Here is a 21,001-nt window from a genome sequence, read left to right on the forward strand (position 1 = left end):
TTCTGCTGTCCGACGGTTTTGCATGCCCTTGTTTTTGACTTGCAGCCGAATTCAGGGGATGGCTCTTGCGAGCCAGGTGACTCGCAGGAGTGTGTGGATGGGGCTGGAGTTGAGTGGAGCGATGGTTTGGAGACCTTCGGGCCTCACCCAAGTCTGTGGCAAAGCTCTGATGGCTCATGATGGGAAACCACCGTCACGTTTGAGGCTTTTATGTGTTGCTGAATTATGAAAAAAGTTCTGGAAAGCCTGTTTATGAAAGAAAAGAAGGAGAAATTTGAAGAGGCAAGGTCTGTTCATGCTTCAGTACATCATGTAAAGGGAAATCTTGGCTGGAAGTGAAAGCCTCCAAAGGGGATGGAGGTGGAACTTGCTGCGTTTTATCCTGTGCAAGGGTGGGAATCCAGTGGTAGCAAAGGCAGGGCCTTTAGGACGTGCACAGCATTATTTTTCAGGAAACGCCAGAAGGAGAAACCTCATCTCCTCAGCTCTCTGAATAAAAAATGTTCATATCAATAAACAAATATTTTTTTCCCAGGCAAGGAGTGCCTGGCTCTGCGAGAGATTATCTGTGGAGAGCTAATGATTCAGAGCCCCAGTGCTTTCTGAATAACCCTGAGCAAATATGGGCTTCATTCCTCAGTGGAATTATTGTCATGCATTCCCACTAGGAAACCCAAGTGTGCTTCTGGCCCTCCTGGTCTGCTGGGACACACGTGTGCTTTGACAGGACCCTGCCTCAGCCAAGGGCGTTAGGCATTTGGGCTGTAATTTGTGGATCGAGTCACTGTTCTGCATGGTCTCTCCAACTAAACCTCTCCTTGTGCAACTGGTATGACCTCAGCAAATTCCTTAAAATCTGAGCATCTTTAGGATGTTAGGAAGAGACTATATATGATATATAAAGAGGGAGTGGTGGGTGAGGGAATATGTGCATGTGTGCATGTATATGTGTGTGTGTGTATATATATATATATGTACGAACACTGTTTTGAAAAAGTTCTATGAGAAGGCAGTAGTCTATAATTAACTCCTTTTTGGTCTTCAATAAGATAAAATGCAACTGAAATGCAACTTGCTTGGTTCCAAAGAGGCAATTTGCTCAGTGATTTCATTAACATTGTTCTCATTTAGCAAGAAGTTAATGGTGCTTACTTTAAAAAACAAACAAACAAACAACGGGGGGGAGGGGGGAAGTAAATTCAAAATTACCGGGTTATCTGGTGAATGTTTTTGAAGCCTAAATTACTGTAACATACAGGAATTGGCAATGTGCTGAAGCTGGGCACTTTTTGGTATGGTAAATATTTGAAAATAATGCTCTGGAAAAAAACTGCGAAGGTTCTGATCCAGCTCTGTTTCAAATGCTCCTAAACTCAAAATGTTTGGATTAAGGCAGGGCGGAAAGTGATTGTCTTTTTTAATTTTTTTTTTTTTTCTTCCTCTTCCCTGCCCCCCCAAACTTAATGCATTTCTAAAAATATTTTTTTCCTCTTCTGCAAAAAGATAAAAGTAAAAATTCCTCAGGTTTCATAGGGGAAACAATTGCTACACAAAATACAGAAACAAAAACTATAGTGATGCTGGTTGGGTCCCCTGCAGACTGGGAGCTCTGAGCAGGTGGCCATGAAAAGCAGTGGACCTGAGCATCCCCCAGATGAGACTGTTGTCTGATCACTTAGAAACTCACTCACTGCCTCCCTCCTGGGGCCAGTGTCCTGAAGCATCCCTCCACCAGAAACATTGATGGGGTGTTTGGTGACTGTTGTAGGGGAGAATCACTTATTTCTCTGAGGTAGTAACAAACCTGAGGATTAAACCTCCTGGTGCAGGGTCAGTGGCATGCAGGCATGGGCATCGTCCTCCTTCCCAGCTGCACGGGTCCAGCTACCAGAGGCAGGGGCATCTGCTGATGCACCTTTGTCAGGATGCTGCTGCTGCTGTTATCATGTTACTGTGATACTGCCCCTTTGGCAGGCCCCTAGGCAGCACGATGGATGTTCCCCTCGGTTTCAGGCCCATCGCTTTTCCCCCGACGTGGGTGAGGACACTGCCATGGTGCACACAGGTGACAGATCCGTCAGTAAAACTTGGGAGCTCTGCGTGCTGATGTCCCTTGAGGCCGTGCGTGCAGCAATGCTGATGGCTCAGGTGGAGAGTATGTGCCATGCCAGGGATGACCGTGGTTTGTTTTGTTCCCTTCTCCCATCCAGAGTACAAGAAGAAGTATGGGGAGGAGCATGGCTCGTGCCAGGCAGGAATTGCAGGCTTCTTCACTGAGGTGAGCCGGGGTGCTTGCACGGACGGGATGGGATTGGTGAGCAGCTGTCCTGCTGGGTGCCCCAGGAGGGGAGCCCTGATCACAGCTTGGACAGCAGGCTGAGTGCTGAGCGTGGTCCCTTCCTGCCAGCAAACACCCTCCTGCTTTGTCCAGCCTCCTGGGCACTGTGTCTTGCACAACGCCTGCCCGTGGTTTGTGTGTAGGCGTATGTGCAAGGTCTGTGGACAAGAATGAATGAATTGACTCTGGGAAACATCCTTAGGGAGTATCTTTATCGTGTACATCCCAAAACTTGCCTAGAGATATCTCTGTGTCTAATGTTAACTCTTTAAGTGATGATGTAAAACAGTCCTCCCTGATCGGTTTTGTTTATGTGTGTGTACAGGTGGGTATATGCATCTGTGTGAATATGTGAATGCACATGCACATTCATATACATACAGAAGATAAACACTTTTTTTTACTTCTCCTTGAGCTCAGAAAAAATAGCATGGTAAAATATGTCCTCCAGAGCTGATATAAGTACTAGACCATATTCTTTCCTGGACAGAAGTCTATCAGCCATGTTTAAGATATATCAAAGATTCTTAATCTGTTCCCTTGTTTATGTATTGATGGTTTTTTAGTAATGTTTCCAAGTTGGGTGCGTTTTTTTTTTGTTTGTTGTTGTTTTGGGGTTTTTTAAGAAAAAAAAAAAAAAAAGCTATTTGTATGTCAGGCTCTTTGTTACTGTCATGTCAAGTATATACTCACTCCTAATTATCTGTGCACTGGTCCTCAGAATTTATTGTCCAGGCTGATATAAGCAGAATAAAGGTGTCCTCTGTGAAATGGCAGAAGGTGACTTCCGAGTAAACTGGGATGGCAGGTGATGCTGCCCCAGTGGCACTGCCTGATAACTGGATGTTCAGCCAGCAGCAGCTGTTTCCTGGCTTGTCTGCTCTCTCCAGCCAGTTTCTGTTCCCATGCTTTGAATCCTCCTTTGCTACCCTAGTTCAAAAGATATCTTTGAACTTTCATTGCTTCAGCCTGATGGCAGCTCCCTGAGCAGGAAACGCAGATAAATGGCTTTTTGGGTCAAACAGGCAAGCCCCTGCCATATAGTCAGCACTGCTGATGGTAGTCATTCCTGCTGGTAAATGATCCCTTGACCTCAAGGGCACGGCCCCTCCTGTGGTAAAAAGCTGTTGCCAAGCACGTCCTGCTCTTTGGTTGGGTTTGTAGTCCTGTCCCTGTAGTCTGATGAGGAAAATCCCTTGTTTAACGTCTTCCCCTGTCTGGAACTTGTCACCCGAAGGAGTCCTGGGCATGGGAGCATTTTCCCACAAGGATGGAGTTCACCCATGGCCTTGCATGGAATGGAGATGTGAGGCAAAGCAGCTGTCCTCGTATCTTCTCCAGGGATGGAGAACTTACGCTTAATACTTCCCAGGCTAAACTTGGTCCCTTGCTGGAGGTATTTAAAACCACAGCAGGAGTAAGGTTTCCCTGCAAGGATGCTGGATACTTTGAGACAACATTTTCACAATCTCCCTTGCATGTGAATGTACCTTTGATTTTGATTGAAAAGCCATATCCGTGAGCATCTACCTTTGGATGCTGGATCAAACTTTGCCTGATTTCTAGTCTTTTAAAAACCTGAATCATGCTGGGTGTCTGTAATGAAGTACAGCCAAGTTGTCTTGAAAAGTAGAGTGTATTTGACGACAGAGCAAGACAAAATGTTCCAACTATGACATAACACACCCCCTGCTTGCTCAGTGCATGGCAGCTCTTCAGCTTCTTGGTTGTAAAATCCAAACCTTTCGTGCTATATCCTTCATGACTCGTTTGTTTAGCATGTCAGCCAGCATTGAGGCACAGTCTGTAGCCGAGTTGTGGGTCTGGTTGGGCCGTGGCGCTTCTGTTGCTTGGTGGAGGTCTTCAGGTCTTCTGGAAGATGTGTGGAAAAGGCAGCAGGTGGAGAGATATTTTTGGGAGGACTGTGTTAGTAGGGGTAAGTTTGGTGGTTGGTAAGGCTGAGGAAGGTCTTTTATTGAAATGGCAGAACAGCTGAGTAGAAGTGGGCCATAAAAAGGAAGACCACGTGTCTCTAGGGTGTGTGCAGTGACCTCTGTATTTGGGAAGAAGGGTGTTCTCTACACACACACAGAATGGAGATTGTTATAGATGGGCTTATAATTGTTGTTTTAAGTTAATATCCTGTGTCTTCTCTGTTACTGTGTAAAGCACATTTTTTTTGTCCAGTTTTGATTGTTATTTATTTTTTTTTCCCCATCCTTTCCCCCCACACCCTTTTGTTTTTCCTGTTGTAGGAGCTGGTCATCATGGGGGCACCGGGATCTTATTATTGGACAGGAACTGTCAAAGTGCTGAATCTCACTGATAACACATACTACAAGCTGAACGATGATGCTGTGATAGCCAGGCGGTACACGTACCTTGGTAAGCAGCTCTCTCGTGCTCACTGTGAGAGTGGATTAGTCCAATGAAATATTTCAAGGCTTTGATGCTATAAAGTTGATACTGATATTTTTTTGGGGGGTATTGTAGAGTATTTTTGTGAAAAGTGTGAAAGGAAGAACATCTGAATTAAAGAGTTACCTACCTGGAAAGAATTATAAGCAAAGAAACAGCCAGAATATTCCATTTTTGTTTGCTTGTTTTAAAAAACCCCACTTTATTATAATTTTTTTGACTAATATAGAAAATACATTTTGACCAAAAAGCAGGTTGGATGGTAGTGAGCCTCCTACATTCCTCTTTTTGCCCTGTGATGGACAAATTATTTGTCATTGGTTAGGCTGTGTGTGTGCTCACACCTGCCTTCAAAATGGATACAACACATAATTACAGAATGTATGTTGCAGATACAAATTTCTTTCAACAAAAATAACACCATGTGAGTGAGTCATTGGCAACAGAAGGAGTTTGTGAAAGAATTGGCTATAGGTTTGAGTATGTCTTTAGTTCAGTTGGTTTTACTTGCTCTAAGACCAGCATGTCCCAGATAAACTTAATTTAAAGGCTTCCACCTAATCCCCAGTGGCTAAGAATGTTGAGCCCTAGAAGGCATTTCAAACAGTTTGATATTGTTTGACTAAGGACTCGCACTGACCTTTTTTTCTGCTTAACCTTTAGTCTTTTAAAAAATACTACTTGGAAGATGCTGCTTGGCGATAGCTAAATGAGGACTGTATATATACATATTTAAGGACCTAAGTAGGCTTTGCCACTGATAGACCTGAATTATAGTGTTTAGCATGTAGACAAGAATCTCATAATTTACAGCAGAAGAGCAAGGCAAATGCAAGACAGCCTTAGAAGGAAAACACTCTTCCTTAGTTATTATATATCATTTTAATATATCAGGAGTGAATCTTTGATCTCCTTCTTTCAAATGTACTCTTTCTTCTTTTGATCTATCTTCCCATTTTGCTTCTTGCCTAAACAAAAATCTTTTTAAGCCATTAACTTCTCTGACCTCTTTGCCTACTGTCCTCCGCCTTCCCCCCAACCAAAAAGACACGTAATTTTCCAAGCCTTCCTGGGCAGTGATTTTAGCCGAAGGAGGATACTTCTGTCTGGTCAATGTGAGACTGTCATTATCCAATGTGATACTTTCTCTGCGATGATGTGCTTTCATTGCTCTGTTTGTGTGTGCCTGTTCCTGTTTTACTGCATCCCTTTCTGGACTTGCAGTTACCAAACTGCTCCCCGTACCTGGCTTCACGCGTCCCTTGCCAAGCTACACACACGCCCCTTCCTTCTCTCAGCTTTTGGAAGAGTGTTGGAGGGCATACTGGTTTTTCTTGCTTCCATGGGCTCTTGAGCTGAATATTGGAGCATCCTGGGCCAGTATATTCAGATATTCAAAATACATATATTCAGAAACATTCAGAACGGTTACTGAACACCAACAATGTGCAGCCCAGGAGGAGCGGTGAAACCCACTGAGGATGATCCACCTGGCTGACCCTGTTTCTCAGACTCTTTCCTTTTGTGACGCTGTATTTATTTATTTATTTATTTATTTATCTATCTATCTATCTATTTCCTCTCTCCTCTCCCACCCCATCTCCCACTCAGGATACGCGGTGACAGCAGGTCATTTCTCGCAGCCGACTACCACGGACATTGTAGGAGGAGCTCCCCAGGATGGAGGCATCGGAAAGGTGCAGCTTTTTGTCAAACAGTAATGTTTGGTCGGATGCAACAGCGTGGAAAAATGTGATATTGGTGCAGTTCCCACGTGTCTGAATAGGCAAGAGATTTTTGCCTACAGGGTAGTTTTGGAGCACTGTGCAGGGGAGAGGTGAGGTAGTTGGAAGCCGTCTGGATCTGCTTTTCACCCTCCTTCTTCAAAATCTGATTGTTTCAGAGCCTGCTGCCACCATGTGCTTGAGCAGAGATGTCCTGCATCCCCCTTCCATCTTCCCTCTGGCTCTCCCGCTACAACATCAGTTGTAGCTGAGTCATAACAACAAGGAGTGAGAGGTCTGCATTGCCAGCAACACTATCCCTTGGTTTAAGCAGATTTTTTTTGGCAGTAACAGTGTCCCAAGGGGTAACAGTGCAAATGGAGAGAATGAAAAAAAGTAGAGGATGAACTTGGTACATATACCTGATCTGATGTGACTAAAACATACAGGACATAGCAGCAGCACAACTGCTATTGAGATGTATATGAGAAAGGCATAGTTTTCTTATCCCAGGTACTCTGTTACGACTGCTCCAATGCACCTTCCTTCCAACCTGTTTTCTCCGTGGAACAGATTTAATTTCTGTACGAGCAGGGGGTAAAAACAGCTACTAAGATGAGATCCATGAGAAAGCAGCTAGCTCTGTAATTTAAAGACTCTTCCTCCAGTTGCAAAAGCTCGCGTTATTCTCCCTTGGCGTGGGACGTGGGTAGTGAACGCATGGCAAAGGGCCAGTAAGAGGTGTTGAGTACAGGACATTATGCTAAGCAGCCCAGTTGTGCTGTCCACACTCTCTAATAAGCTAATCCTTTCCACTTCCCTGACTGAAAGTGATTAGCATTGTCTCACTCTTTTCACTGAAGGTAAAGCCAAGACACTTAATGAGACTGAGTCATTTCTCCAAAGTCACCAGGAGTGTCATTAGTAAGACTGAGTTTGGAGTTGCGACACCTGGCAACGTGATCTCACTGCTAAGTGTGCCACTGCCAGACTTGAAGAGTCCTTTATATCTAGAGCAATTCTTCATAGTAAATCTGTCCTATGTTCTTGGCTGAAAACAGCTTTGAACTCTGTCTCACCGCCTATTAATAACTCGCCACATATTCAACTATGTCAAGTGCTTGGCTCTGCCACGTGGCCTTGGAAGTAAGGGATCCTCTGTCCTGCAAACTGCCTGAGCACCTGCTAGGAGGGAGCCTGACAAATGCTGAAGCAGTCTCAAACACTGCCTGAGCCAGCCTTTCTGTCAAAGAGAGTCTCTTTCTACAAGCCTTGTGTGTTAGGTCTTAAATTTTGGTACAAGATGTGTTACTGAACTTGCATCAATACTATTACCCCCAAGAGTTTTTGGTAAGACAGTTTCTCCGGTAGAAATGAGCAATGGGTGGACAATGCTTTAATAGTTTTCTGATTTACAGATTGTTTTGGACAGAAATGGCACAAATGCCTTGGGTGGTCCAATTGGGATTTTTACTCTGACCTTTGCTAAAGCATCGTGAAGTTTGCAGTGCAGGACGTGCAAGCATGTGTCCCTGAAAGGGAAGGCTGGATAAGCCAAGGGGAACAGGGTCATGCCTTCTGAGAGTTTTGCCCTGCTCATTTCCAGGCAGTCTCCAGATGCCACTTGTTTGAGAGCTGGAAAGTTCCTTTAGCAGGCGCTTTTAGATACTCACGTGTGCACATGCGCCCATGTACCAAAAAAGTGGGCGACAAGATACTATTCAAGCATGTTTTGTGATAAGAGGCCAGTGATTCATCAGGCAAATGGGGAACTCTGTTTTGTCTCTTAAAAGAAGACTGAGCAATAAAGTGCTCTTGAAATTGGATCTTGGGAATAGCCATGGCCATGATCATGATTTAGATACACTGAGAAAGCACCAATGCTGTACCACTATGTGCTTCGTAGTTAGTATTGGTTAACTTTTTTCTTTTTTCGCTTTTCAGGTTTATATTTTCAGAACAGATAGACGATCAGGCTCGCTAATAAAGATTTTTCAGGCTTCAGGAAAAAAGGTGAGCTTTTATATACATGTGTTTTCTTTTAAGAAGTAGAGAAGGGGGAAATAATGGCAGGGTCATCTCAGAGCATCATTTTCATTCCACTGTTTCATGAATTGTCAAGAAAATTCTTTTTCTTTTCGTCTTTCCAGAAGAGCTAACCCTATTGTACAGACCAGCCATATGCCCTTTCTCCTGTAGTGGTCATGGCTGCATTGTCTGCTCAATGCCCATGTGGCTGAAATTAAAGGTCTTGCTGGAAATTGTATTAGTGGTTCTCTTCAGCCTTACACAAGTGTAGCAGCAGTTTCTGCTGTTGCCTTCTGAGGCGTGGGACATGGGGTGCCAGATGAGCCTAGACACAGAGATTTCCTTGTAGTAGGTGTTGCTGGGAGAAGTGGATACCCTGGAGCTTAGTTTCATACACAAAGCCCCAGTCTGTCTTTCTGTGTCCTGCTGCGATGGAGAGGATATTGGAGTTGCTGTTTTGGGGAGGAGCAGCCTCATTGCCTCAAGAGATGGTGATTTCTGCCTTCTCACCATGAATCAGTCCTACATTTCGATCGTAGGATTTCTGTCCTAGAGCTGACCCTTTCCTCCCGCCCCCATGAAATGCAGTGAATGCTAGTGAGATCCAGCTCCCTCATGCCATGTTGTGTTTGAGTGGGGACCAGCTTGTGTTCTTTACTGAGGGCTTGCTGGAGATGTGTCACAGGAAACAAAGTGGACAGTATATCTAACCATAGGCAATAACAAAAAGGTGTCTTATTTGAGAATAATGCAGTGAGGAAACAATACCCCTCACCTGGTGTTGCCTGTGTTCCCCTGGAAGGAGAGAAAATACAGAAGAAAAAGGTTACTGGTGGCTTCTGGCTCTAGGAAGGCCTGCCACCCTCAGAAGGCTCTAAAGTGTTTGACTGTATCATCAAGTTGGGAGTGCTAGCATGTTTTGTTTTTGTTTTTGTTTTTTTTCCCAACAAAATGCAGTTGCAGTCTTAAAGAGCATGCCTGGAATAGGGGAAAACTACAAGATTGTGTAGGTGGATGGTGTGACTTGTATTTTAGGGCCTCTCCAAAATTTGTCTTTCTCTGCACTAGCAGAATTGTAGACATTTTGAAAGGAAAAGACCTTCCAGTTCATCCAGGGCATCTCCTGTGTTTGATTGCTTCCTGTTCATTTCTTTCCCTGTTGACTTTTAAATGTCCCTGAGGATGCGCTCCTGGAGAACTATTCCTCAGCCTAATAAACAGAGCTATCAGGAAGTTTCTAGGTCTCAGCCAAGAACTTTTCTTTTTCAATTTAATTGCATTTTTCTTGTATGTAACTTAACTAATCAAGTATTTCAACTATATCAAGTACATCCTTCAAGTACTTCTAGGCTCTCATCTCCTCCTTCCCCATTAGAATCTGTCTTCTCCAAATTCTCTGGAATCCAAATGAGAATTTCATTTTAAAGAGAAGGCTGTCCTAAATCACCCTTTCTTTGTTTGGTGATTGAAATATAACCAGACGTGCTCAGCAGTGAGCACTGCCTGGAAATGAGCTCTCGCAAAACGCTGCGTCCTTCCCAGTGGTGTGAGAGTTCACTGCTCTGACATTCTTGTTAGACAGATGTTAAAAGCAGGCCAGTTTCCTCGTTCCCTGTTTTATTGCTGGAGGCTGAACTAGGAAATCAAATGCAGACAAGAAAAAAGAAAAGGCAGTGCCTTGTTCCAAATGGTAAGTGCACAAACTTCAGGTTCTCACAGCACGGTGAACGCACCTACGCTGCAGTCGTGCCGTGTTGCAGTTAAGTATATAATAGCCTTTCCCTGAAAACTGGATACGTAGTGAAATGCTTTTCATAACTCTCACTCCTTACCCATGAGAAATCTGTTTTAAAACCTTAGTGGATTAAAAAAAAAATAAACAGATAAAAAACCCACAAGGGAACTTAAGCTACAAAATAACTGGAATCAAATGATGTTTGAGGTCTGACCTTAAACCCACGCAAACACAAAAATCTGAATTACAAACTGAAACTCTATCCTTAACTCACCCCACTGTATATATTTAGCAGCTTTTAAATGTTACGGACTGCACAGAGTAGAGTTGCTGCTGCCCATCTCCTGGCATGCCTGGTAGCTCCGGCTCGTGCGTCGGAACTTACCAGGCGTGGAAGGCAGCGGGTCAGAGATCTGCCATGAGGAGTTGTAGCAGCATGCAAGAAATGTGATTCATTCTTTTTAACCTAAATAGTTATTTATGTAACCTCATTTTTTCCTACTATGTAAACAGCTCTCAATTTCAAACAAGAAGTAGTGTATTTCCAATTTTCCTGTAGAAGTTGCTTTTAATTTTGGGACTACGGTTTGTAGTTGGTCTCAAAGAGTATGCCTTGTGGTGCCTTAGCAGAATTGGATGAAATAAGGGTGGAATATTGTTCTTGCTTTCGGTTTCCTTTTTGTGTTTAAATGTGGTTTGAAATTTGTGATGTGGGTGCTGGTTGGGAGATTGTCAGCGTTTAATGTTAACCCGTATCAAAAATTATGTAATGAAATTAATGTATTTCTTAAATCTAAGCAATTAAGTTTTATCGAGCGATAATAACTGGAGATTGAAAGTGGCTTTGTTTTTTTGTGTATCAACTGAAAAGCTTTTATTCAAAGTTTTCTCTCTGTGTCAGCTCACCTGCCTGTACCTGAGAGGAAAGGCTATGACCAAAACCCACAAGCAGTATTGTTGTTTGAAGGTGGCTGATACAAATAGATACCATTAGAACAGGGGAAGATAGTCCATAATCAAGAGGTGGTTTTAGATGCCTCTTTTCATGGATACCCTGCTCCTTGCTTATTTTTCTTTTTTATTTTCTTTATTTCTGTAAGCTATCCTCCGAAGATCTGTGGTACTCAACTTCAAGTCTCTTTAGGAATTTTGGCCCTGGGCATGAATAATCACTAGCCAGGTCTTGGTTTGGGAAACTTATTTCGCCCCTTCCTGGTCTTAAGCATTTGACAAGTGAAAGCTAGTCTAAGAAAGCTGATTAAATGTCTCACTTAAGCATGTCCCAGAGTATAAACTCTATTCTGTTGGTAAAACATCCAAGCTGATGCACTGTTACAGTGAAGTGTTTAATTCCTGTCGGATTTATCCCTGAAGCTTTCTCTGTAGGAGCGCTTGTGAGTGATAAACAGCAAGTCATCATTTGACATTTAAGAAAAGAAACACGCCTAAATGATTTCCTCCTGTGTGTGGGCAGATACTGAATGCTTTGTTGTGACTCGGCTTGGTTACAGATGGGCTCTTACTTTGGCTCCTCCTTATGTGCAGTTGATCTGAACTCTGACGGGTTGTCAGACCTGCTGGTCGGAGCACCTATGTTTTCTGAGATCAGAGATGAAGGTCAAGTCACAGTCTATATCAACAGAGGAAACGTGAGTATGTACAGGAGATGACTTGGTGAGGGATGAGGGTGTGGGTAACGCGAGTGTCTTCCCAGCACTGCGTGGTGAAACTCGGTGTCTCAAATAGTAGGGCTCTGGATGTCTCTCGCAGAGCATGAAGTCACGGAAAACTCATCTGGTATCATGGTTTCCCAGACACCAGCCCACATTCGTCACAGAGCTGTGAATCTTTCGAGGAGGTCTGGGAAAGTTTCTGGTTTTATGTTGAAACTTGATGGTGTTTGTGGCTTTTCATAAATTTGATGCCAAAACCAAGTAAAAGTCAACAGCTTTGACTGAGTTTTCCTTTGTGTTTTGGGTGGTCACTGGGACCTACACATCAGAACAAAAATGCCTGGGTTTTTAGAAGTCCTTGTGAAGAGAAGGCAGAGGTTGAATTCACTTTATCCTTACATTATGCCCCATATATAGCCTGTAGTGGGAAGTTCTTATCAGTTGGTACTGTTGGATTTCACATGACCCAACAGCAGTCTTGGAAAAGTCTAAACTTTCTTGCATTGGCAAAACAAGATATTCTTATGTTATACTTACAGGAAAACAATGATTGTTTATCTATTACTATGTATTTAATATTCAGGTGTCAAACCTGCTGTCTCAAAGTTGGAGTTGTTATGGACTAAAAGCAAATTGCTTTGCTTCATCAGTATCTTGTGAACATTAATGTATGGAATTTGTTTATGCTAGACTTAACATTCATCACAAGTCCTACAGGCAGCATTTGGCAGACTTCAGAATTGCTTTTGGTGTAATTTTATTTTCTATTATCACTGCTCCTTTAAACGAGCTTTACTTTTTCAGCTTCTTGATCCACAGGCTGTTCTGCTTCTTACATTGCAGTGTTGCTGCTGGGCCCTCAGGATGGGGTCCACAACACCAAGCAGATAATATCTAATATTTCCTGCTCACAGTGAGAGGACGCATGAGTTCGTTTTTATCTTTTATAAAACAGTCAAGAAGCTAGTAGGAGTTTCTTATAGTCCTGCAGCAAGAACTACTTGCTGGATTGTGGGTTTTGTTTTGGGGTTTGGTCATTTTAGACTCTGTTTCATTTGTGAGCACCGTTGCTTAAGAGGCCGTTGCAGCAGATTGGAGAAAACTGCGTTACAATGCAAACATGTATAGTGATGCTAGATTTCATACACTTATATTTTGCCCTTTCCTGTGAGGACTGCAAAGAAATGAGTCGCACACACAGGCCTGCCTGTCTCCTCTCTGTTGTGTTTCGATTTCATTATGTGGGATTTTCGTAAAGTCAGCAGCTCCCCGCAGCCAAGAAAAAGATTTTATTACATGTTCCAGAGGGCAGTTTACTCTCATTCACAAAGGAAGCAAAAGCAAAACAAAATAACCCTTGAGGTGGGTACAGTTGGATTGCGTAACTAAATTTTGTTTTCTTGTGGAAATGTTCCTTTTCCCTTGAGGGAAGACTGCAAGAAACTAAAGCTTATGTATCTGACCAGAAAGTGGGTGGGCAAGAAATACCAGATCCATATAAGGCTTCTCGTGGCATTGGAGTACAAAGCTACTTTATTCTGAACTTTCCTCTGTCTCTTTATTTCATTAAATCTCTTTCCTTTTTCTTCATTTCAGAAGGCTTTTTGAGGACTTTGCTTTAATCTTTCTGTCCAATACTTAAAAAGTTTTCAAGTCCAATTGCCCAAATGTTCTTTGCTTAGGGGAAGATTCTCCTTAACTTACTGGAGTTTAGCTGAATAAGCCTGGACTGAGGATTTCACTCCTCTAACGTAATCTGCCAGCAGAGCAAGCTCTGGGCTGTTACCTTTTACATATCTGGAAACCTTCAGGAGCTCACCGAGCCCCGCGACTGCATTTAGTTACATTATTGAGTTATCATTTAGTTAATTTAGCATTTTAGTTATATGACTCATGCACTCCTTCCCTCCCCTTAAAACTAAAAGACAGAAGGTTAAAAACCTAAATAAATTAGATTTCTAGTGCCCAGGTGATCTGTGTGCAGTGAGGGCAAGAGTCAGGCTGCAGCCCTGCCCCAGGTGCTTCCCACAGCGCGTGGGTGGCTCCCATGGGGAAGGCTCACCTTGTCCAGGGCTCGCACCCTTTCCCTGATCCTGTTTTATTTCCTGCTTGCTAGGGAGTGCTGGAAGAGCAGCTTGTCCTGGATGGTGACGGTGCCTACAACGCGCACTTTGGGGAGAGCATGGCTGCCCTCGGCGACATTGATGACGATGGCTTCCCAGGTTGGTGTGATTTCCTCCAGGACTGTTTCTCTGGGAATGCCAGCAGGGCTGGCTGGGTGCCACGTGACATCCATTTCTCCTCTGGACCTGACCAGCACCTGGGCTTGTGCAAAGAATAAATTTGCTTGCACAGGATTTGTCTGCTAAAGCCTTTTGTAGCTTATTGTCCTCGTTGTGAGCTTAGTCCACATCCACGCAACTTGCACCCCAATCTCATTAACGTTGCTTTGCTTTCCTTCTAGCACGTTCTTCCCTATCTGGTTTACAAAAGGCTTTAGCAAGACAGAAATGTATGTCTGACTTTCATATGTCTTCAAGCCTTTCCAGTTTTGTTGACATAATCGCATTTCTTATCATGAAGTGTAATTAAGAAGTAGCTTCTCACTCCTGATAATGTTGTGTACTCTATCAATAATTTCTCTCATTCGCTTTATTCTACCCCTGCTCCTCTCACAGCTGCTCAGTGGGAGGCCCCATGCTGTGATAGCAATAGGTGAGAGCAAAGTGTTGATGCTGGCACCTTTTCTGCTCTGATTTCTGGCAGCGCAGATTAAGGACTTCCAAACAAAGGCTGACTTACTCCATGCGTGCCTGGATTTATTTCTTCCAGGCCACTCGGTGTGGTATCCCGTTAAGCCTAACTCAACCTCATTGCAGGTTGCCCTCACAAATGGTGGGCATGTACTTCCTCTGCGCTTGGACGTGCGTTTGTGCATTCTTGCTGCTGCTTGTGGGTCAGGTGTGGTGAAGGAGAGACTGCAGAGTGAGTTGGATCAGTCCATGGGTATGAAGCCGTTGGGAAGAGTTTAATTTTAGCAGCTGTGTTGTCACTAGATTCAACTAGAAAAGGAGAATGGGAGGTGGGATCACTCTGCAGGAGTTTTCAGTTAAATTGGATCAAATGCAATTTGAAAGTGCACCCTTGGCAGCCTTTTTTTCTTCCTGCCTATCCATTTAATATACCCAGCCTCATTTTGGAGCCTTGAATTTTGGAGCAAATGTAATGTAGTGCAACAATAATTGTTTTGCCAATGCTGTCTTGGTTCACAAAGCTGATGTTCCCCTGGGTTGGAGATGTTGATATGAAAGGATTCTAAATTAACTTTTTGAGCATGGTTGCTGGTTAATAAACACACGTTTTCATAACGAGCACGTGTTTCTGATTAGGCACAACATAGCCGCATGCGTGTACGAATTCATGTACATTGTGTAGTTTTTTTTAAGTTTATCTTAACATGAACTCTTCATTAAATCAGACAAGTTTTTCTAGCCAGATTGACAGGAACTGCTGATCTTCTTCATCATGGGGAGCTATTTTCCTATGGAAAGCTGGCTTCTAAAATTATGAAAAAACTGGGTTAATGGAATGGGTTGTGAAATGTTTATAATCTGTACTGTTTTACAGATGTTGCCATTGGGGCGCCTAAGGAGGATAATTACGTGGGAGCGGTGTACATTTATCATGGGGATGCCAATGGAATTGTACATCAGTACTCTATGGTACGTGGCACTATCATTTACGATACCCGTCTGAAGTGACTTTCCTGAGGCCTGCAGAATTAAACCAAAGAAGGGCTAGGGTCCCTTTATAGGTGGCCTCATCATAGCTCTATATCCTTTTCTCAGTCCTAGTTTGAAAATGGCTTCTCTCAAACTTTGTACATATCTGTGCTGTAGGGTGTAATTATGTTAATAAGGAGAGATTTTTCACTGTCTTTTGTTAGAGTTACCAGCTGTAGCTTTTTTCTTGAAGCAAATGAAGTCTTGGGTTCGATTGTCAGGTTTTAGAGATAGTAGTGCTGCAGAGGAGAAATGAAAACCCTGGAGAGGTTGAGCATACAAATTATGCAGAGGCAAGTTGGGAGGCTGCTCCTTCTTCCTGCAGAAGCAGGCTTAACAAGGAGGAAGAGGTACTAAGTTTTCTGTGGTTCCTTGCAGAAGCCTCTTTACCCATCTTGCTGGCCCTCTCCTTGTGATGTGACAACATATCACAAGGCTGTTCTTGAGTGCCATTCCCCTGACCGTTGCCGTGAAGTAAAAACTCAGCTGGGGTTATGCTGTAGCATCTTGTGCAAAGATGACACACTGCAGTTTAGCTACTGTGGCCAGGCAGCAGACACGATAAATTGATGCTGATGCTGCCTCACATGTGTCCGCTGGTCTCTGTCTAGTACATTTCTTTTTTTCAGAGAGCCTGAATCTTCCCTCCCTCCGTGTGTTTGAAGTTCTGGCTGTTTTGTTTTGTTGCTGGGTGGGATCCTTCACAGTAAATCAGTTTAAGCAGAATTAAAGAGTTTAGTGGTTATATTGGAGACTCTTCTAACAGACTGTAGAAATTTAGTCCTCCTACTTTTGACCATGTATATGCCATGCACCGCTTTTTAGAAAAAAAGGAAGTTAAATGACTCTCTATGGATACTTCTAAAATGCGCTTGTGTGTGGCATGTGGATGATTCTGCCTGTTTCTTGCTGAGAGCCACTGGTTGGGAGGCTCTTCTCTGGCTGTTCAAAAGCTTGGAGCTTTCCAGCTCTTGCTGAAAAGGATCAGATTTTTTTTTTTTTTTTTTTGAGCATTCATGAGAAAACGTAACATTTTTGAAAGAGACCGGATCAGCAGGGTGGGAAGTGAAACATCCTGCTTGTGATCTCTCCCTCCCCGTTGGAGCAAGGCCGTCAGGCATGGGGTGGGTGTGCCTCTGTGCTTGGTCAGTGGGACAAAGTCCAGCTCAAGAGGGTGGCAGGATACTGTGGTCCTTGACTCTTGATACCATTCCTGCTGTTGTCTTGCGTCCTGAGTCAGCTAAGGAGGCACCACTTACGGTCAGCGTCTCTGTGCCCTTTCCCAGTGTCTGCTGCAGGGCACTAGGCACACCACCTCTTCATCTCCTGCGGGCTACCAAAAAAAGCTGTGTATCAACTTCAGCTCTTTACCTACCTGCCCTAGATTTGAACCCAGAGGTGAAAGACTTTTTGTGTCTTATTACGATACCCCTGAGCCATCTTAATGCCCTGGATTTCCTTTTTTAAATAAGCTGAGAGAGGTGGAGGGGGGCCTGCAGGGTATATGTTTTTTCACCCTTTTCATTTCGTTAGCTTCCCTTCCCATTTCCTTCGCTTGGATTGCTGATCAGTGTCGTTCCCGCACATCCCTTCGGCAGCTTTAGTGGTGGCTGTGAGAAGCAGCAGCTTAATTGGCGTTGTGGCCTGCTGCTTTCATTCATGGCACTTAAAAGCAGAGCAGAGTTAATACCTCTGCCTTCTAGGCTGTAATAGCCTGCAGATGTCCACTGGGATGTTTGCAGGCAAGATTTACCACCCTGACTGGGACCTCCCAAAAACGCGATGCAAGTGGGGAGGAAGTTTCTTCCAGTTGTCGTAATCTTATCTGCCCACGAGTAGGAAAAGGAGATCTGTATACAGTGGAGCACTGGTTTCCCTTTAAACTGGCCGTCAGGACTGCAGGATATCTTTCTTCCCCTCAACTTGTCTTTTTTTCCATGCGTTTCCCGTCCGACCTTTTGTCCAATGTTATGGGAGAGCCAGGAAAAGCTGATCGCATGTCACAAGCTGTGAAGCACCACCAGCACCCTCAAAATTCCTCTGTGGGATAGATTTCCTCTGTCTATAACTTCTGCAGTCAGATGTTGGTTTGAGTTCACATCTTCCATTGGTGGCCCATAGTAAGGAAGGAGAGCTGGGAGATGTCTGATTGTTGTCTTAGAAAGTGAGATTTTGATATGTTAATTTGCTTCAGACAAAGGCATTGACAATTCAAGCAGTTCAGAGAAAGTTTTTGTGTTAGTAATTACAAAAAAAAAAAAAAGATATGTTAGAAACTAGTTAATTTTTGCATTGAGGAGGCAGAAATGAGACACAGCTTCCAAACCGACACAAAATACTGCATAATAGCTGATGGAAACCAGAATTTCCAAGTGGGATGAAAATTAATCACTTTGACTTTGAGTATGCTGGCAAACTTTGTGAAAAGGAATGGTTGTGCAGGATTTTCTCTTTCAATTAATCATTAATTTTTTTAAGATGCTGCTTAAAACTTTTATTTACAGAAATGAAGGTAATGCAAAAAAAAAAAAAAAATCTCGAGGGTGCAGTTAAATTTCCTCCCTCTCCAAGAAATCTGTTTGATGTTCTTTATTTTGCTTGGGTCTGCATGAGGGTTGTAACGCAGGTGTGTTTTTTAATCCAAGCCAACACTGGCCTCCTCCTAGCCCAGAGCAGAAGGGCTTCCTGCAGTCGGCAGCCTTCCTGCTCAGGGCTGCGTGGGTGAAGCGCGAGCCTGCAGGTGTGCAGCACTCCCAGCCCATGGAATGGAGCCCCGGTGACCAGGAAAATCAGGCTTGAAGGTTTTTTGGTTTTGTGGTGTGTTTTGGTTTTTTTTGTTGTTGTTGTTTTTGAGGATTCTTTGTGTTCCTGACTGATTTCACTGGTGTGTTTTCCACTGCAGAAGCTGTCTGGGCAGACAATTAACCCGATGCTGCGGATGTTCGGCCAGTCCATATCAGGGGGAGTTGATATGGATGGCAATGGTTATCCAGGTACGTCCACTACTCTGGCAGTGAGAGCACTGGGGAAATGCAGCAGCAGACTGAGAAAACATCAGAGCTGGTCGTTTCAAGGTTGCTGGTTCCTGCTGTTGCGGGAGGCAGATGAAGCTGAGCATTTTCTTCCCTTTCTTCTCCATTATTCGAAGCTCCTGATAAGAATTTGAGCAGATTGCTTGATTCAGGTGTTTGGGTAATCGTGACAAAGGATTGACATATTAAAGCAGAGGATTTCAGTATCTGGCCAAGATTGGAAGTTTTTTGGAAGCTTGTCAGTCATGATGACAAACTTAAAAAAAATTTAAAAATTTAGACAATAACTTAATAGTAATAATAAAACCCAAACAATGAAGTAGAAGTGAAGTAAAGTCACGGACATAATTCTCCATTTATAATACTTGTGACATAATGATATTCGAAGGGACCAGTTGGCTGATTTAAGTCAGAAAAATGTTTTTTTGAGATATATGCTCTGTAATTTACCAGCTGCCTTGAGAGAACTGAATTCTGTGCCTCCTTTGTAACTGTCTCAATGTTATAAAAATTTCAGATATGACCGTTGGAGCCTTCTTGTCAGACAATGTGGTACTTCTGAGGTGAGATTGATGTCTTTTTCATCCACTGTTGTCTTCTTTTTGTGTCTGTTTTCTGTTAATATCTTATGTGGCCTAAGTGCTCCACCACGCTGACTTTCTCCCTAGTTTATTGTGGTCAGAAGCAGCAAGCTGGATTACTTTTTAAGCAGAACCTTAGACATGGATGGTGTCAAAGAGTTCAGAATGTAATTTAAACAGCATAGGGAGGTGTGACAATAAGTAGGACTCCCAAGGCTATGAAGATAACAAAGGGCTGGAGCTGGAAGGAGATAAGTTGCATCTCGGTGCCTTTTTAGAAAGGTTGCTCTGAACTTGTGAGAAGGCTTTTTTATTGTTCTTACATTTGCATAAAGTAAATAAATTATGATTTAAGGGAACGCAGTTGTGCAAAAAGCCAGCTGCGTACGATGCCAGTAATTTTGCAAGTTATAATGGGACACAGAGTGAAATAAGAGTCTTCAGGGAAATGAAATACGGAGACATTTGCAATGCACGCAGGATTTGGGCTGCTGTTTTGAGTGTGGGAGTTAAGTGCAATTGCTTGTTTCATCTGATGGAGAGAGGTGTGACAGCTTGGTTCACCAAATTATGGAGGTGGAGATTTAGAGTAGGAGCAGGCTTGAGATGCACAGACCTGGGTAAGAGAACGGGAAGTTTGAATTTTGCCAGTAGCTCTGTTGTTACACTTGTTAATATTTAATAGAAAAATCCTGTAAATACCTAGATGTCGTTAGAACTACAAGTCACTAGGGACTCCTGCATCTTAATGGAAGAAACAGGGATGTGGTGTGACTGGCAAGACAAACGCTGGAGCTGCAGAACGGACACGCCAGCCTGACTCCTCTTCTAGGCAGGAAAAATTTGGCTCCGTTTCCATTTGAATCAATTAAACAAAACAAAAACAAAAACGAGAGGGGGAAAGAAGTGTGGTGATCAATGTGGCAGGTGATCAAGCCTTCTGAAGAGTTTTCTAGTCCTTCATTACACATGCAGAGGAAGCAGATTGCTGCTTCTGTGAAAAGGCATGCCATGCCCCAGATGGGATCTTGAACCCTTGTGTCTCCGAAACCCCTTGAAAGAAACCTATGCATTTTTCTCCTGCATTTTTGTTACTTGCAGGGAAGGAAAGGCTATCTAAAAGGCTTGCTGTGGTGTTTGAAACGACATACATCACAACAGCACGGTGACCTCTGTCCATGTGTTCAGTCACTGCCTGTGCGTTTCGGAGGAGATTAGCACCACGGTGCTGACTGACTTTGTGGGCAGCCTGATTAATTGGTGCTACTGCCAATTTAGAGCGTGTCACTCTTGCTGTTTAGATTCAGATTAGGATAAAGAAATCAGCTTTTCTTTTTTTTTTCCTCACCCCTCCAGAAGCCTTTGTGAAGTCCTCCGGCCAAAACCAACAAATGTTTTGCCAAGTGATATTAAAGGCTTTGGTGGAAGCCGCGGTGACTTGGGGCGGATCGTCGTTGTACTACTCGCGTGTGTGTATGGCTGTTTGACAGATGCATTGTTTGTTTTGTTTTGTTTTGTTTTTTTTCCCCCCCCAGTGAATAACCAAGTGAGCTAATGTTAAGGAAAAATCACACAGTGCATCATGGCTGGAGAATATATTTTTTTTCTAGCAGAAATATTTTTCTACACCAATTATATTATTTACTCTTTTGTGTTTCCTCAAGCATTTGGAAAGAGTGTTTTTCCCAGG

General features: G+C 43.3%; 1 protein-coding gene across 1 annotated transcript in view; it reads left to right on the forward strand.

Moving 5' to 3' along the window:
* ITGA9 (integrin subunit alpha 9) overlaps window positions 1-21,001 on the forward strand; it is a 221,172-nt gene that overhangs the window by 21,347 nt on the left and 178,824 nt on the right. Inside the window, exons 5-13 of the mRNA XM_086614754.1 lie at window positions 2,211-2,278; window positions 4,594-4,723; window positions 6,368-6,453; window positions 8,425-8,493; window positions 11,755-11,892; window positions 14,033-14,138; window positions 15,544-15,638; window positions 18,601-18,691; window positions 19,248-19,293. Of these exons, the coding sequence (XP_086470880.1) occupies window positions 2,211-2,278; window positions 4,594-4,723; window positions 6,368-6,453; window positions 8,425-8,493; window positions 11,755-11,892; window positions 14,033-14,138; window positions 15,544-15,638; window positions 18,601-18,691; window positions 19,248-19,293 (829 nt within the window). The remainder of the gene's footprint in view (window positions 1-2,210; window positions 2,279-4,593; window positions 4,724-6,367; window positions 6,454-8,424; window positions 8,494-11,754; window positions 11,893-14,032; window positions 14,139-15,543; window positions 15,639-18,600; window positions 18,692-19,247; window positions 19,294-21,001) is intronic.

Source organism: Tauraco erythrolophus, chromosome 7 (assembly GCF_009769465.1).
Source record: "Tauraco erythrolophus isolate bTauEry1 chromosome 7, bTauEry1.pri, whole genome shotgun sequence".
Taxonomy (NCBI): Eukaryota; Metazoa; Chordata; class Aves; order Musophagiformes; family Musophagidae; genus Tauraco; species Tauraco erythrolophus.